General features: G+C 46.9%; 1 protein-coding gene across 1 annotated transcript; it reads left to right on the forward strand.

The window, feature by feature from the left end:
- The first annotated feature begins 102 nt into the window (after positions 1-102).
- On the forward strand, positions 103-16,275 carry vps54 (VPS54 subunit of GARP complex). The gene is made up of 23 exons (XM_074696056.1): positions 103-257; positions 4,406-4,589; positions 4,664-4,905; positions 5,733-5,817; positions 5,936-5,970; positions 6,092-6,223; positions 6,380-6,765; positions 8,097-8,223; positions 9,546-9,653; positions 9,771-9,826; positions 10,510-10,606; positions 11,087-11,415; positions 11,494-11,623; positions 11,952-12,133; positions 12,277-12,389; positions 12,471-12,534; positions 12,612-12,717; positions 12,821-12,908; positions 13,514-13,635; positions 13,779-13,859; positions 13,942-14,049; positions 14,130-14,224; positions 15,056-16,275. Exons 2-23 carry the CDS (start codon positions 4,436-4,438, stop codon positions 15,159-15,161), a joined length of 2,946 nt encoding a protein of 981 aa, XP_074552157.1. The 5' UTR covers positions 103-257; positions 4,406-4,435; the 3' UTR covers positions 15,162-16,275.
- Positions 16,276-18,023: the final 1,748 nt, after the last annotated feature.

Raw genomic sequence — 18,023 nt, forward strand, 5'->3', positions numbered from 1 at the left:
CGAACAGACCAGTAAGAATAAACCTGTGTGGCTTCATGTTTGCAGTCCATTCACCTTCATCGCCGCCAGGGGGCAGCATGGCGGTTTGTGACAGTAGAAGAAGAAGCCGCCGCTGCCCCGCCTCCTGCGGTGCCTGATGGTCTGTAAACTGGGGCTACCTGCTGCTGTTGTCCCTCCAGGTGTGTCTGTGATGGTTCTTCAGGTGTGTCTGTGATGGTCCAGAGAAGACCGACCGCCCGCTGTGCATCAGACGACAGGTACGGAGCCTCCTGAAGGCCCGCGAAGCCCGGAGCCTCTGTTTGTTTCCGCCTCTCAGGGCTAGCCTGTTAGCTGTAGCATTAGCCGGTCTACGTGTAACCCTCGGTGACAACATTAGCTTTAGCATTAGCAGCGGGGTTTCACAGCCTTATCGGTCCTGACATCGAAAGTGGAATCAGATTTTAGTGTGTTTTATTAATATTTAGCGCTGACTTCACCGACAGCTCAGTGAATGTAAAGAAAGCTAACTCGGCGACCACAGCACAGGTGCTAAGCTAACAGGCTAGCCCTGTCACTACTGTTTGAGGGCAGGTTTATGATTTGACGCAGGGAGTTGAGAGGACAAAACTCGTTTATTTTATTATCTGACCCAGGGGTCTGCAACTTTTAGTTTCATTAGAGCCGTTTTTCCTCAACTCACCTGGTTTAAAGTCATTCAGGAGCCTCAAAATCTACTTTATCTTCACATTAAAGACAAAAAAAGTGTATAATCAGGTAAATAATTATCTAAACGAGAAGTTTTTGTGTTTATAAATTTGTACATGTGATTTCTTAGTTTTTTTTTAAATAAATTTGCAAATTTAATTTAAAAAAAGAAATTTGTAATGTCATAGATTTAATACATTTGCAAAATTCATGAAATTTCAATAAGTTGGAAATTAAAAAAAAAATGTGCAAAAATAAAAAAATGAAATTTAAAAAATGTGCAAAATTAAAAAAAAAAAATTGCTGAAATGTCATAACTTTGAAAAATAAAGATCCCCAAATAATGCAATTTCAAAATTTTGCTTAATTTCCAAAAAATGTTAAAACTTTTTAAAATTAATAAGAGGGATTTATGTAATAAATTCAAAAATTTACTTAATTTTTTAAAAATGTGGAATTCTTTTTCTTTATTTGCAAAAATGTAAAAAAAAAAATGAATCAAAAAGTCCCAAAAAATATAAAAAAAATGCAAAAAAAGGAAGCTCTCAAAGCTCTGTTACAAGAGGTGATGCATTTTAGTCCAAATTTTATATTATGATTTTACTTAGTGTCTGTGTCGTTATCATTAATACCCTGTGTAAGAAAAACATTGAAAGCCCTTTATTTTAATAATATTTATAGAGCTCCAAGGACCCACTGCAAAGGAGTCAAAGAGCTGAATGAGGCTCCAGAGCCGCAGGTTGAAGACCCCTGATCTAACCTCTAATTTTCACGTTAGAGTTAAAGAGAGATCTGTACCAGATGAGAAACATGAAATAAGTCGGATAAACCACTGAAACCAAAGCTAACAGTCAGTGCTAACACCAAGCTTTGACTGTCTCAGTCTGTGTTTAACATGAAGATGAATACTGCTCCTTTACTCATTAATCCAGGGTTTACTGGACTACAAAGTCCTGTCTGTATATGATAAAACTACAGAAATAAGAGGGAAGAAGGTGAAGATCTGCCCTGTAAGCCCTGACTGTCAGGGCTTAGGGATCAGGTTGTCGGTTCAGGGTCCAGCAGAGATGAGCTGAGGTGGACAAAGTACAAAAAGACTCCACAGCTGTGAGAAAAGATAGGTCAGGTCAAATTAACTGATATATACACGGAGAGTTACTCAGTCAAATGTAGAGGAGCCGTTTATGGCAAGAGGCTATAAATAGTGAGTAACTGAGGGTTATTCAGATAAATGCTCACCTGAAAGAGGAAGGACACCCAGATCTGCTAGCTAGGTAGACGTAAAAGATATAGGTTAACTAGTTTATCTGGAAAATAAAGTCCATGTAAAGCTGTTTGTCAGCAGCACAACAAAAGTTATCACGATCCTCGTCTTTCACACCACGTCTATTTTCTCCCTGAATCACATTTTTCACAGACGTGTACTGTATGTAACTCGAATTATAACGCAGCAACAGAAAACTGTTCAGGTCCCTTCCTACCTCCCCTTATATATATATATATATATATATATATATATATATATATATATATAAATATATAAATATATATATATTAGTGTGAGGAGGGAGTGTTGTGGGGCTGGAGTTCACATTCAGTGTTGTTTCTGGACCAGACGTTTCCTCTGTGGATCCCTGACCAGGTGAAATGAAAGCAAAACTGAAACGTTCACCAAACGCTCATGTTTTGAGCACAATCTGCTCAGTGGGAGTGTAAAAAACACCATCCTCAGAATGATTCAGAAAAGGGAAATTCTCGTTCTCCATCTCTGCTCAGATGTTGCTTCTGTGATATGCTCAGATAAAATGTTCCTGCTTTGTTTGAATTTTTCCCTTTTTGGTTGATCTTTAAATCAATCAGAGGAGGAGCTCCTTTCTCTGGGAGGCTGCAGGTTGTTTGTGTGGGCCATCTGGACTTTTTGTTTTATTCCTCTTGAAGAGTCAGAGATCAAAGCTCATTGTCTCTTCTTTTCAGGAACTCATTGAATATTTTTCTCTTGCCTGAATAGTTGAAGAGTTACGGTAGTGAGAACAGCTAGCCTCAGTTATTTCCTGTGATTGTAACGTCGTTACAAGTGGATTCCTCTGCTAATACTCTATAAAATCTTGTCTTCTTAAAGGAGCTGATGAATTTTCGTGCCAGCCCAAATGTTTGGGAAGTTACGGTGATTTAAGGAGCACTTCTGAAATGTGGAGGTGTCCCCCAAGGCTCTGTTCTGGGACCCCCTCTATTTTTTTTTTTATAACCCAGACGAAGACATTAAAGAAAAATTACATCTCTTTGCTGATGATATCATCATCTATACCCATGATTCCTCTGTAACAAAGGCAGTGCAGCTTCAGATGGCGTTTCAGCTCTGAAATGCTAAAATCTGTGTAATTTTCTCTGTGACTCTAAGGCTGCTAGCTTAGTCAGGTTTCTCCTGAGAAATAGAGTTTAACTTAAAATATGACTTTCTGGGTAGTTCATGGTTAAAAAAAGCCTCACAGGCTGATCAGAGACGATGTTTCTGAATTAGTTTGTCAAACTGCTTCCTGTAAAGTTGAATTAAAGTGGGATTAATCGCTTTCCGCTAAGAAAAGCTCACATGACTCTGAATTGAAAGTGAAATCCTCAAAGAGCCATCAGCTGACTCCTCTCAGACGTTAAAGACTCTTTACTCCCAGCTCTAGTCTGAAGTCAGTCTGGATCCATCTGTGGGCCCTGGTCTGACCACTAAGAGCAGGAAGTCTTTTTATTGAACTTCCACAGCTCACAGACTGACCCCAGCTGGAGACACGTAGAGCGTAGACCTGTCTTCATCCACGCTTCCAGCTGCTGCACCTGGAGCGCGCCCAGAGCAGGTGTCACTTCCTGTTTGACACAAACCGTTAGCGTGGAGGAGGAATCGAACGTCTTTCTGGTCGTTGAGTTAAAAAACAAACTCTGGTCTAGTTTTGGTTGGAAAACACACGTCCTGCTCCTTTAACCCTGAGTTTTTGTAACTGGATGTTTTTGTCCTCTCAGCTCCTAACCCTGGATGTATTTTTGTTGTTTCTCCACATGGAACGAGATTTTGTAAGAAGGGTTTTTTATTTTTGTAAAAAAAAAATCTTAAACTTTGCTTTTTTCTAAGGTCAAATTTATGACCCTCTGAGAGCATAATGGAACAAAAACAATTATTCCCATAAAACTGTTTTTTTTTTTTCTGCTCATTTCTTTCAGTCAAATTCCCAAGAAGCTCATTGGGTTACATGAAGTCACTGTTTTTATTGTGAGAAAAACATAAAATGGGTTAATTCATATTAAAAATGTTGGAGGTCTGTTTTTTTTTTTAATATCAGGGTTAAACAAAGATTAGTATAAAACTGATTTTGATGCTTTGTTTTGTTTTTGGCAGGGTCAGATTTTTAATTTCTGACCCTTTGAAGATGTCAGAGGACAGAAATGTCCCATCCAGTTTATTAAGTCACTGTACAGTTTGATCCAGCTTTTTCTAATCTCAGGGTTTCTTTTTGGAGTAAAATAGTTCAGTTTCTCATTTTCACTGTTTAGTGGAAAAAAAAGGGTTAAAAAAATCAAAGTAATTAAATATCTGGTGTTTTTGATTAGGAGTAAAGTTGATTGAAATATTTGAGGTCAGTGTTCCTGATTCAGTTTTTGGTAGAGGACAGTTTTCCTCAGAGGGGCGACCCCCTGAGGACTCACAGACTCTTCCTGACGGTCTTCCCTCCGTCCTCAGCTAGCCTCCCAGGAGGCCGGTCCCCATGCCATGGCCTCCAGCCACAGCTCCTCCCCAGTGCCTCGTCCCGGCGGCGGCGGCGGCAGAGGCCGAGATGGGATCTTCCACAAAGAGCGGGACGCCTCTCCACCTCGCCTCAGACCCATCCGCTCGCTGCCTGACGTCTGCCCCAAGGAGCCCACAGGTGAGGACGCCGCAGCTGTTGGAGGCCGTCACTGTGCGACCCGTACTAAGTCTGTTCACACCCCTGTCCTGCAGGTGAGGGGCATGGCCTGTGCGACGGCCCCTCCGTGGTGGCGGAGCACGACAGGTGGACGGTGTACAGCTCCAAGGTCAACCTCCCCGCCGCGCTGAACGACCCCCGGCTCGCCAAGCGGGAGTCGGACTTCTTCACTAAGACCTGGGGGCTGGACTTCGCAGAGACGGAGGTGATGCCCTCCTTCTGCCTCCCCAGCATCACCAGGGAACACTTCGGGCCGTACCTGCAGGAGACGGCTCAGGTAACACCCGCTAAATTATTGAGAGTCTCTACAGGATCCAGTCAGACCGCTGAGGGTGACGCTGAATGGAGGGGGCGGAGCTCTGGACCAGCTGAACACGTTTGATACCTGCTTTGTTCATGCTGAGCTCCACCTGCTGCAGGTGTGTCAGGAATCTGCTCAGAGCAGTTTCACCTCCAACAGGCTCCCTTTGTGAAACATTAGATCATCACTTCTCCATCAAAGATTAAAGAGGGGGTGTTCTGCTTTTAAAGCTGGGTGTGAAGAAGCTGGATGTTCAGACTGAGCGTGTGCAGATCCCCAGACCTCGACATGTTGGAGAAATCCCTGAATCTGTCTGTGACTGATCAATCACCAAGCTTTGCCCATAGCCACGCCCCCAACGAGCCCCCAGAGGGCCGTCCAATCAGAGTGAGGGGGGTTTGTCCAGCCTTAAAGAGACAGAGGCATTTCAGACAGGGGCTGAAAACAGAGTTTCTAAAACTGAACTAGAACAGAGTGTTTGATCAGTCCCAGGGTCAGGGATTTCTCTGACACATGAACTTGCAGAGTTTTGAAGATCTGCACACGCTCAGTCTGAGCACCCAGATCCATGTTCAGGATCCCTTCAGACCTCTTTCTGAGTAGTACTCCCTCCATCTCTCAGACCGTCAGAGGGTTTTATCAGCGTCTCCCTCCTCTGCTGCCTCCTCTCTGGCTGTCATGTGACCCTCAGCAGGACCCTCCCCCTCTGCAGCTCTCTGAGTCTGTGCTGTAGCTCCCCCTGCTGGTCAAACCTCAGGTTACAGCTCCTGACCCTCATGACTTCTTTCTGTCCACGCTTCCAGAGAGAGCGGATCCACGAGCGCTGTAAGACCATCTGCCCCAGCAAAGAGGACGTGGACGCCGTCTCCAGCATCACCTCCAACCACGGTACGAGTCCCAGAGCAGCTGCTGTAGGACGCAGCGGACGGCGCCCTCTTCAGTCCATGACCAGAGAAACACTCAGTCTTTCTTTACTTTGACCCTGTGACCCTCTCTGTTCTTCCAGAGAAATCCAGAGCTGAGCTGGACCAGGTCCCTAAGGTAGGCCGCTGATCCCTTAGAGTCAGCCAGATCCTGTTCCACCTGTTCTTAGCCCTGTGTCTGCTCCCTACTCCTCTCTGCTCCTCTCTGCTCCTCCCTACTCCTCTCTGCTCCTCTGCAGATCTTCATGAAGCCTGACTTCGCTCTGGAGGACCCAGCTACCTTCAACGCCGTCCTGCCGTGGTCGCACTTTAACAGCGCCGGGGGGCGGAGCAGCAGAGACGTGGCGTCCTCCAAACTGCTGCAAGAGAAGGTGATCAGGCTTTTCCTCGTCATGTAAAGTGTCATCAGGTGTTACTCTGTTAATCTGGTCTGTTAATCTGGTCTGTTAATCTGGTCTGTTAATCTGGTCTGTTAATCTGGTCCGTAAATCCGGTCTGTTAATCCGGTCTGTTAATCCGTCCTCCAGCTGAGTCACTACCTGGACGTGGTGGAGGTGAGCATCGCCCGTCAGATCTCTCTGCGCTCTGAAGCCTTCTTCCACGCCATGTCGTCCCAGCACGAGCTGCAGGACCGTCTGCAAGAGACGCAGCGAGCCGTGGCCGTCCTGCGAGGCCGCACCGCCGCAATCGACCGGGTCATGTGCGAGGGCCCTCTGCGGGCGCTCCGCACGGCGCTGACTCGCAACAACTGCGTGAAGCTGCACAATAAGCTGAAGCTGATGGCGGCCGTGCACCAGACGCAGCCCACCGTGCAGCTGCTGCTCTCCACCTCAGAGTTCGTGGGGGCGCTGGAGCTCATATCCACCACCAAGGAGGTGCTGCAGCAGGAGCTGCAGGGCATCCACAGCTTCAGGTCAGGACCCAGCTTCCACTTCCTGTTAGTCCAGGGTTAGTCCAGGGTTAACCCAGGGTTAGTTAAGGGTTAGCCCAGGGTTAGCCCAGGATAAATCCAGGGAAAATCACAGGTTAGTCCAGGGTTAGCCCAGACTTAGTCCGGGGCTAGCCCAGGGTTAGTAAAGGGTTAGTCCAGGGTATTTCAAGGTTTAGCTCAGGGTTAGTCCAGGTTTAGTCCAGAGTAAGTCCAGGTTCAGCCCAGGGTTAGTCCAGGTTTAGTCCAGGGTAAGCCCAGGGTAAGTCCAGGGTTAGTCCAGGGTAAGCCCAGGGTTAGTCCAGGTTTAGTCCAGAGTTAGTCCAGGTTCAGCCCAGGGTTAGTCCATGTTTAGTCCAGGGTAAGCCCAGGGTAAGTCCAGGGTTAGTCCAGGGTAAGCCCAGGGTTAGTCCAGGTTTAGCCCAGGTTTAGCCCAGGGTTAGTCCAGATTTAGTCCAGGGTTAGTCCAGATTTAGTCCAGGGTTAGTCCAGGGTTAGTCCAGGGTTAGTCCAGGTTTAGTCCAGGGTTAGTCCAGGTTAAGTCCAGGGTTAGTCCAGGTATAGTCCAGGTTTAGCCCAGGTTTAGCCCAGGTTTAGCCCAGGTTTAGTCCATGTTTAGTCCATGTTTAGTTCAGGTTTAGTCCAGGGTTAGTCCAGGTTAAGTCCAGGGTTAGTCCAGGTTAAGCCCAGGTTTAGCCCAGGTTTAGTCCAGATTTAGTCCAGATTTAGTCCAGGTTAAGTCCAGGGTTAGTCCAGGGTTAGTCCAGGTTTAGCCCAGGTTTAGCCCAGGTTTAGCCCAGGTTTAGTCCATGTTTAGTCCATGTTTAGTTCAGGTTTAGTCCAGGGTTAGTCCAGGTTAAGTCCAGGGTTAGTCCAGGTTTAGCCCAGGTTTAGCCCAGGTTTAGTCCAGATTTAGTCCAGATTTAGTCCAGGGTTAGTCGAGGGTGTACGTCCAGACTTCGTCCAGGGTTAGTCCAGGTTTAGTCCAGGTTTAGTCCAGGGATTGCCCATGCCTAGTCCAGATTTAGTCCAGGGTTAGTCCAGGGTGTTCGTCCAGACTTCGTCCAGGGTTAGTCCAGGTTTAGTCCAGGGTTAGCCCAGGGTTAGTCCAGGGTTAGTCCAGGTTTAGTCCAGGGTTAGCCCAGGGTTAGTCCAGGGTTAGTCCAGGGTGTTCGTCCTGACTTCGTCCAGGGTTAGTCCAGGTATAGTCCAGGGTTAGTCCAGGGTTAGTCCAGGTATAGTCCAGGGTTAGTCCAGGTTTAGTCCAGGTTTAGCCTAGCAGCTGCTGATTTCTCCTCCGTCTCTGTGTCCCTCAGACATTTAGGCTCCCAGCTGTGCGAGCTGGAGAAGCTGATCGATAAGATGATGGTGGAGGACTTCAGCATGTACGCCCGCAGCGACCTGAGCCGCAGCCTGAAGGAGGAGCCCCTGGTCCTGGAGAAGGTCTGATCCACCAACCTCTGAAGGACTTTAGCTCATAGAGTGCTTAAATGTGAAGTGGAGGTCTGAGGGTTTAGTCTTTCTCTGTGGGGTCTCAGTAAAACCTCCAGACTCTAGATTTTAGGTTTATTTAGGGATGATAGTTTTAGTGTTTGGAAGCTGAGGTCTTCAACAAGACCTTTTAATCCAGATCTTAGACTTGATTTGGCCCCAGCTGGGATTGGGGGCGTGGCCTGGTTCAAAACTTGTCTTAACCAACTGTTGGTCCAAATAATCCTCCAGTGTCCAGTCAGTACGACATTTACTTGCTCCTGAACTGGTGTTCTAGAAAAATGTGCTCCTGTCTCTTTAAGGCTCCAAAGCCCTCTTCATTCTGATTGGATAAAAGATCCTTTAAATGTCATAAAGGTCTCGTATGGATCCTGTAAAGATCATGAATATTTCCTGTAAATATACTGTCAGGATTTTGTACTAGATCTATTTGTTGTGGATCTATGTGGTGTAGATCTGGAGCTTGTTTTAGAGCGTGGTGATCTGGTGAGGTCACAGACAGACTCAGGGATTTTCTGACGTTGACATGTTGAGGTTTGACAAACTGTGAATCTTTAATCCATGTGTAAAATGTGGGAAGCAGATTATTAATCCTGCTCTGTAACGGATGCTGTGTCTGTCACAGGTTGACAAACCCAACACTGCCTCGGAGAAGGTGGGACACACACTCATCCACACACACACACACACACACACACACACACACACACACACACACACACACACACACACACTCTTTAAATGTCAACCTGTGGAATCAAACCTGAAGCTCAGTTTGTTGATTCAGTTCATGGTGCAGATGATTGATTGTAATCAGATTAATGATTTGAACCTGTCTATGGAGCTGCAACCGAGCCAGGTTCATCATCAGGATCACGTCTGGGGGTCTTAACCATCAGGGGAAAAACTGTCTCTAAGATAATCTGGTGTGAGTGGGTCAGCATCAATCAGTACCGTGCTGGAGGGTCTGTGATTCTGGAGAGGCCTCTCTGATTGAGGCTGGAGACTAACACTCAGAGTCCGTCACTGGCCGCTCTCATCCTAACCACACAGAGAGACTGAAGCTGAGCCCACCTCCATCATGGCTCAGTCTCCTGTGCTCATCACACTGGGATTACTGTGATCGTGGGGTTCTGGTTGATGGTTCATAGTCTGTGTTAATCTGAATCATTCTGACTGTGGCTCATTGAATCATTGCTTTACTCATCTGTGTGTGTGTGTGTGTGTGTGTGTGTGTGTGTGTGTGTGTGTGTGTGTGTGTGTGTGTGTTTCAGGAGCGTCTGGAGTCTCTGGTGTTCGGTCTGCTCCGGCAGAGGAAGTTAGACTTCCTGGATATTTACAGCGATGAGATGATTGTGGCTGCTAAGGCCATCGTCACTCAGGTCAGACTCTGACACAGTAACACACAACAACACACAACAACACACAACAACACACAGTGACACACAGAGACACACAGTAACACCAATACTAATTCATGTGTTGATGTTTGTTTGCAGTGCGTTGCTGAAAGTGTTTTGCACATAGAAGAAATCGACACTGAAGTCGTGACTAAGTGAGTAGAAGAGACATGATGATTAAAAAACGTCGGTTTCATTAAAAAACATCAGTTTGGTTAAAAAGGAACAAATCAGATGTTGAAACTGACATTTGAAGCTAGCCCCATGTTCCAAACAGGGAGACCAAAAAGCTGTGTCATGCTGATAAACAGCTGGATCAGCCTCTGTAGATCAGGTCACTGCATTAATGTTAACAGGCATGACTCTGTAGTGGAAGTCACCACATGGACTCAAAACCATTTCAAAAACCAGGACAGTCATGAACTTTTAGCTCAAAGGCTTTATGAGGGGCCTCCAGGAGGTTTCTACAACACATCACATCAACCACAGCTCATCCATGAGTCAGGAAATGACAGAAACCATGACCAACATGGTCTGACTTTCTGTAAAGAAACATCTTCAACCAGGACCCCATCAGTCCCCTGTAGTGGGATCTGATGAAAGGGGCTCAGTTTTTGTCTGCAAACTCTGTTTGAAACTGGAAAGATTTAAAAAAAAAAATAGATTAAACCATCAATACAAGAAGGATAATTACTGAACTGTGGACTGCCGTCAGGTTTCATTCAGTAAGTGAGTTAAAAACCAGCTTGCCTGACTTCAGAAGTCTTAAAACAGCATTGGCCTGACTTTACTGTCTGATTCTGACAGGCTAGCTGACTTTACTGTCTGATTCTGACAGGCTAGCTGATCAGATGCGTGTGATGACGTTCCCTCAGTGGTTCGAGCTGCTCAGAGACGTCTTCGACAGCTTCCTTCTCTTCCTGCAGAGGATCAAGGTGAGTCTGACACTCAGGTACAGAATTACAACATGAACCCTGACCCCTGGTGTCTGTTCATGGTCTGAGAAGTATCCACCAATCAGGAGTCAGCAGGAGAAACTGGTTGTAAGGAGGGCAACTGAAGGAGTTCTAGAACTGAGAGGTCAAAGACAGACCTGATGTCAGGATTCTAGAACTCTGAAGTTAAGAACAGACCTGATGTCAGGATTCTGGAACTCTGAAGTTAAGAACAGACCTGATGTCAGGATTCTGGAATTCTGAAGTTAAGAACAGACCTGATGTCAGGATTCTAGAACTCTGAGGTCAATGACAGACCTGATGTCAGGATTCTAGAACTCTTTCTGTGTCCCTCCGTTCTGATGAATACAGACCTGGAGCTGGTTTTAGTTGATTTTCTCACTCATAGATTTAAAAAAGATGGACCGGCTGACCCTGTCTTTGTCCTCCTTTTGGTCTGTGTCCCTCTTTGTCTGTCAGGTGACTCTGAACGTGATCAGAAACGTGGTTCTGGAGGTTCTGGCCTCAAACCAGAGGACCCGGCCCCTGGAAGAGGCCACAGTAGTTCCCACTAGTCAGGAACCTCCCCCCAGCCCGTCAGTCCTGCAGGGGGAGGCGGAGCTTGCCTACCTCACCCATGAGGGTCTGTTCATCAGCGACGCTCTGAACGAGGCCCAGCAGCAGCAGCAGCAGCAGGCGGTCCAGGACCAGAGCTCTGCGGTGGGACCCAGGACCCAGCAGGGCCAGGTGGAGGCTGCAAACAGCAGCTCTGCATCAGAGGCCTCCACCAGCAGAGAGCAGAGCTTAATGTGAGTGGACTGGGACTGGTCCCCCGTAACAGGGTTTACTGACGCCTCAGACCGTCTCTGTGTGTCCTCTGTCCTCAGGTCCGGGGACAACATGATGCCCTCTGAGCTGGAGCTGAACCGGGTCATCAACAACCTCCAGGAGCTGCTGCACACCGCCTCCGACGTCAGCCACGACCGCTGCGTCAAAGTCCTCACGGCCAGAGCCAAGGTACGACCAGGGACCGGGACACGGGACCAGGACTCAAGACCATGACATGAGACCACCACACCAGACCATGAGACCATAACACCAGACCATGACCATAGACCACGACCATAGACCATGAGACCACTACACCAGACTACCACACCAGACCATGACCTTAGACCACCACAACCAGAATAATGACAAAATCCGGTTTCTTAAGATCAAAGACCGAATTAAAAGATCAAAGGCAAAGTCTTACCCTGACCCTGGAGTTTTTGTGGGTACCTTCAGACCAGTTTCTGGTCTAGTCAACTTGTGATGTGGTCTGTGTCATCCCTGTCCCCCTCAGGACGGCTCTCTGGAGCGTCTCAGCTCGGCAGAGTTCGTGAATCTCTCTCAGGCCGTGGAGGGCTTCGTCAGGGACACAGAGGAGCTGTGTGGCCGACGCAGCGTCTCCCTGAGGGGGGCGCTACAGAGCCAAGCCAACCGCTTCGTCCATCGCTTCCACGAGGAACGAAAAACCAAACTCAGGTCAGGACGCTGTGGTCTGTGTCACTGAGCGACTTCCCAGAGTGAGACCTGTCCTCACCTGGTGGAGGGGCTCTGGGGGCTCTGGGGGGTCTGGGGGCTGGTCTCCTGAGGATGACCTGTGTTCTTGGTCCCTGTCTCTGCAGCCTTCTCCTGGATAACGAGCGGTGGAAGCAGGCCGAGGTCCCTGCTGAGTTTCAGGATCTGGTGAACTCCATCGCTGACGGCAGGATAACACTACCAGAGCGCAAGATCCAAGGTACGAGACTGACCCCCAAACCCTGCAGGACCTGAGCTCCACGAGGCCCGTTCTCGCTCTAACGTGTCTCTGTCTCTGCAGGTCCAGATGACAGGAAGCCCACGGAGTTCCTGCTGGTCAACGGGCAGAAATACGCCGTGGTCGGGTAAATGTCGCTGAGGTGATGTCCCACAGTCATGAGACGTAAAAACTGGTCCTGAACGGTTTCATTTCCTGTCACAGGACGGTTCTGCTGCTGATCCGGATCTTTCTGGAATACTGTCAGTGTGTCAACGACATCCCATCCATCGCCACTGACATGCTGACCCGCCTGTCGGACCTCCTCAAGGTCAGAACCACACGCTGTTCACACATCAGACTGAGACCCTGTTTCCAGCTGATCTGGGTTTGGGTCTAAACCTGCTCCTCTGGTCCCCCTTGTGTCTCTGCAGCACTTCAACTCCAGGAGCTGTCAGCTGGTTCTGGGAGCTGGAGCCCTGCAGGTCGTCGGCCTCAAGACCATCACTACCAAAAACCTGGGTACGACCAGCCTGACTCACTGGGTTCACATGGAGCCTGATGTTCTGACAGAACCGGGTCAGAAGCCCAAACCCCCCGATAAAAACGCTCCGTGTAAACACCTCCGTCAGAGGAACCAGGCTCGATGGATCAGTTCCCAAACCGACCAAAGTAGAGTTTAGTCCTGCTCCTGGTCTTTGGAGGGCTTCTGGGCAGATCCAGTTTTTGGTGACTTTTCGGACCCCCTACCCGTCTGTTTCTCAGAAAAACAACTGCGACAAATCTAGAGACTTCTGCAGGTTCTGCCGTGTGCCCCCTTTACCCAAAACACTGACCGGCAGACGAATCCCAGATACTCATGTTTACAGCGTTTTCACACGCTTTCTGTCCCCCTATGATGTCACTCCTCTGTCCTTGGCGTCCATGACAGTTACCTGCACATTTCTTATCACCGTGCAAATTTGGTGAAGACGCTCAGTGACGTCAGGGTCAGCCAATGGCTGCTCTCCGGGGGGGCACAATGAGCTGTGACCTCCATCTCTGACCATGATCCTGTGTGTGTGTGTGTGTGTGTGTGTGTGTGTGTGTGTGTGTGTGTGTGTGTGTGTGTGTGTGTGTGTTTGCAGCCTTGGCTTCCCGCTGCCTGCAGCTGGTGGTTCACTACATTCCCCTCATCAGAGCTCACTTTGAGACCAAACTGCAGCCCAAACAGTTCAGCGTCCTGAGACACTTTGACCACATCACTAAGGTAAAACACACACACACACACACACATACACACACACACACACACACACACACACACACACACACACACACACACACACACACACACACACACACGCACATGCTCAGAGCAGCTGTTGGAGATCAGTGTGTTCCTGTCTCCAGGACTACAACGACCACATCGCGGAGATCTCGGCCAAGCTGGTGGCCATCATGGACAGCCTGTTTGAGAAGCTGTTGTCGAAGGTGAGGTGGGCTCTGAGGGTCGTAGGGTCACGTTTCCACCGTCTGCTTCATGTGACCAGGTCTCTCTTGTTTGTCTCCTCAGTACGAGGTCAAAGCCCCCATGCCCTCGGCCTGCTTCAGGAACGTCTGTAAGCAGATGGCCAAGATGCACGAGGCCATTTCTGAGCTGTTACCTGAGGAGCAGACGCAGGTCAGGCTCCGCCCCCTTCCTCCCTCGTTCTGACCTTTGTTCAGAGACGGTCGCAGACTGACGTGTGCTTCCTCCCACAGATGCTGTTTCTGAGGATTAACGCCAGTTTTAAGATGCACCTGAAGAGGCAGCTGGCTCGTCTCGGGGTGGTCAACGATGGAGGACCTCAGCACGGGTAACTGGACTCCTCAGACCTCATATCAGACCCAGACTACGTTTGAGTCCGTTTGGGTCTGTTTGAGTCCGTTTGGGTCTGTTTGAGTCCGTTTGAGTCCGTTTGGCTCAGTTTAGCTCAGTTTGACACAGTTAGACTAAGTTTGACTTGGTTTGCCTCAGTTTGACCTGGTTTGACTCTGATTGACTCAGTTTGGCTCAATTTGGCTCAGTTTGATTAAGTTTGACTCAGTTGGACTCGGTTTGACTCATTTTGAATCAGTATGATCTGTTTGACTCGGTTGGACTTGGTTAGACTCGGTTAAACTCGGTTTTACTCAGTTTGGCTCGGTTTTACTCAGTTTGACACAGTTTGACTCAGTTTGGCCCAATTTTGGCTCAGTTCGGCTCAGTTTGACACAGTTTGACACAGTTTGACTCAGTTTGACACAGTTTGACTCAGTTTGACAGTTTGACTCAGTTTGACTTGGTTTGACTCATTTTGACTCAGTTTAACTCAGTTTGGCTTGGTTTGACTCAGTTTGACTCAGTTTGACTCAGTTTGACTCGGTTTGACTCAGTTTGACTCGGTTGGACTCAGTTTGACTTGGTTTGACTCAGTTTGACTCAGTTTGACTCGGTTTGACTTGGTTTGACTTGGTTTGACTCAGTTTGACTCAGTTTGACTCAGTTTGACTCAGTTTGACTCTGTTTCACTTGGTTTGACTCAGTTGGACTCAGTTTGACTTGGTTTGACTCAGTTGGACTCAGTTTGACTTGGTTTGACTCAGTATCATGTGACTCAGCAGTGTTCAGGTGTAGGTGAGACTGACGGAGCGCTTGGTGTCCACAGGCTGGTGGTGGTGGACGTGGCCTTCTACACCGAGAACACCCAGGCCCTGAAGAGTCTGGAGCGGCTGGACCTGAATATGGCCGAGATCTGGGAGCAGAAGAGGTGATGGCGGGCGGAGAGCAGGCGTCACAGACCCACTCACGGGCTGACCCCGTCACTAGGGGGCGACTTCAGGGGCCCACCATGGCCCGCTGAGGCTGGGGGAGGCCCCACAGGGACCAAACCTGATGAGGGGAGACGCTCCTCCTTTAAGACCTCACAAAGTAACACTCAGAGCCTCCTTAGACCTGCCGCTCCCTCGCCTCACTGCAGGACTCTGATTGGTTATTAGAGACGCTGTGGGCGGAGCCAAGGCGGGTAATTTATTGTTCTCTTCAGTCATTCTGTGCTGCGGCTGGTTCTGCTCAGACCCAGGACCAGCTGACTCTGAGGGGGGTCAGGTGACCACGCGGGTCCTCCTGGACAGGAACCGTTCTTCTTTTCCAACAGCTGATTAGCTTCAGCTGTGGTGACGGCTGGATTACCGACTCTAACCTTTTATACTCAGATTAAGATTATTTTACAGCTTCGAGCTCCACCCTGGATCAAAAGAGAAGTTTGAGGGTTTACTTCCTGGAAACATGCAGACTGGGAAGCTCCACCCACTGAAGCTCCACCCACTGAAGCTCCACCCACTGAAGACCCGTCCCCTTGTTACCAAAGTCAAACAGGAAGTAGCTCTATTACGCGCTGCTGAGGCGTTTCCTGTTTCTGTGATGAGGGTTTTATACCTGAAGTTAACGATGATGATGATGATGATGATGATGATGATGATGATGAGAGTGACTGCAGAACATGAAGCATGATAATCAACCTCCTCCTCCTCCTCCTGCTGTTTGATGAACCTCCTGAGTTCGGCCCGAGCGTTTTTTCCTCGGCGCTCAGAGGAACAGAGAATCTGACGAACTCATCTCGTTATGTCGACATTATCTCTACAGCAGCTCTAACAGTGAAAGTGGATGTTAAAGGGAGAAACAACTCAAATCAAATCTCTTTTTCCTTTCTTTGTTGTTTTCAGTGGGTTTTCTACGGAGGAGGATCAGGGCCACTGATAAAATAAAATAAGGACCAATAACTTTTTATTTTTATTCAGATGAAAATCAGTACTCTGACTTTTTCCCCCAAATTAAAAAAAAGAAAGACTCTGGCTTTAAACGCAGGACAATAAATTTTTTTTTTTTTTTAAAGTACAGGAATGACAACATAAAAACTGTTGAATTTATATTTATTTTTTTAATTTTTGTTTTGTGATAAAATATTTGACAACTTTTCCAGTTTTTTTCCGTAGATATAAAAAAAGTCATTTTTTTCCACTAAATTTTGAGATTAAAGTCAGAATTCTGACTCTAATGTCACAATAATAAAAAATATTTGGAAATGATTTTTTTTCACCAGATTTTTTTCAGAAAAAAAAAAATTTAAGGTATTTTTTTATTATTATTATTATGATATGAAAGTCAGGATTCAAAGTAAAAAAGTCTGAACTCTGTCGCTTTTTTTACCCCTGAATTTGATTTGAGGATAACGAAAAAATGTTTTTCCTTTAAGTTTCAAACCTGAGAAAAACAAAACATTTTCTGGAAATTTAACCGTATGCTTTTTTTTTCTTTTTAAAAAACTGGGAAAAAAGAGTATTGGGATTACAAGTGGAAATTGAGATTGGGGAATTAAAAAAATGAGATACAAAGTAAAAAAGTTCAAATGAGGTGATTAAAATTAAAGATTATGAGATACTTATTGAGATAAATTATAAAATTAAGAACAGTATTTGTAAACCTAAGATAAGAAAAACGAGACTAAGAGGAAAAAAATGTTAGATTAGGAGCCCAAGAGATTTTAAATTAAGCTTTAAAGATCAAAGTTTGATAAAAATATAAGCCAATGAGAGTTAAAGACAAGATTAGACATAAAGTTGAGCTCATGAGATTGAGATAAAGAAATCAAGGTGATGAGAAAAAACGATTGAATGAGGTTAAACAAGATTAGTAGATATAACATTAATCAGTCAGCTGATTAGTCAGTGTTTATGTCACCAATAAGAGATAAAAAATGAGATTACAAGATTAAAAAAATGTTGAGAAAAAAAGATAAAAAACAGACAGGGATTAGTTTAACTATTTTTTTCCACCTGGTTCACAGATTAAGTTTTTTTTTTGCGGCTGAAAACAGCGTCGTTTTTTACTGTGTTGTTTTTTCTAATTTCATTAATTTGTTGGAAAAAGAGCTGATTTAGCTCAGGGACAGACGTCTTAAAGTCCACGCTGCTTCTCTTTATTTTAAACAGCTGAAAGCAACGAACACACCATAAAGGAAAAGCACTTCCTGTTGATCGTTTTCACGTCATGTAGACGAAAACATGACGCACAGAGACCGAAGCTCCCGCCGCGCTCATCGTCTGACCTTCAGGCTCAGACTCGTCAAGATTCTCTGTTCCTGAGTGACGCTCGACTTCTCTGAGCTCAGTCTGGGCTCACCTGGGACTGTGCTCACCTGGAGTCTCTGGACCCTGCAGAGGATCAGACCAGGACCAGAATCTGGATCTGATTTTGTTTTCAGGAGCTCTCAGGGTGAGTGTCGCCCGTCGCCACTGTCGGCTCCAGAAGTGCCTCCTCTAGATCGACACGTCTGAGCGCCACACTGCAGTGTGCCTACCATACCACTGTGTGTGTGTGTGTGAGTGAGTGTGTGTGTGTGTGTGTGTGTGTGTGGGCTGAAAGTCTGAGAATCCAAACTGTCTTGAATCCTTCAAACCTGCTGAGAATAAACCAGGCTGCTGGAGCCACGCTGTGTGTTTCTCCTTCATGTTCAGCTCGTTTCTACCATCAGCTGATCGTAAAAACGACGACACACATACTCTGCTCATCCTCGTTACGCCTCTTTAAAATAATGTCACACACACTCTTCAAATGAACGTCACACACACTCTTTA

The sequence above is a fragment of the Halichoeres trimaculatus genome, unplaced genomic scaffold, assembly GCF_033239565.1.
Source record: "Halichoeres trimaculatus isolate MK-OKI-2021-1 unplaced genomic scaffold, fHalTri1.1 fHalTri1_scaffold_2, whole genome shotgun sequence".
Taxonomy (NCBI): Eukaryota; Metazoa; Chordata; class Actinopteri; order Labriformes; family Labridae; genus Halichoeres; species Halichoeres trimaculatus.

Bases quoted from the DNA above. Each gene is read 5' to 3' on its own strand.
- vps54 (XM_074696056.1), top strand. From the start codon at position 4,436: ATGGCCTCCAGCCACAGCTCCTCCCCAGTGCCTCGTCCCGGCGGCGGC. The intron at 8,224-9,545 runs GTCTGATCCACC...TGTGTGTTTCAG, and splicing joins AGCCCCTGGTCCTGGAGAAG to GAGCGTCTGGAGTCTCTGGT. The intron at 12,390-12,470 runs GTACGAGACTGA...CTGTCTCTGCAG, and splicing joins ACCAGAGCGCAAGATCCAAG to GTCCAGATGACAGGAAGCCC.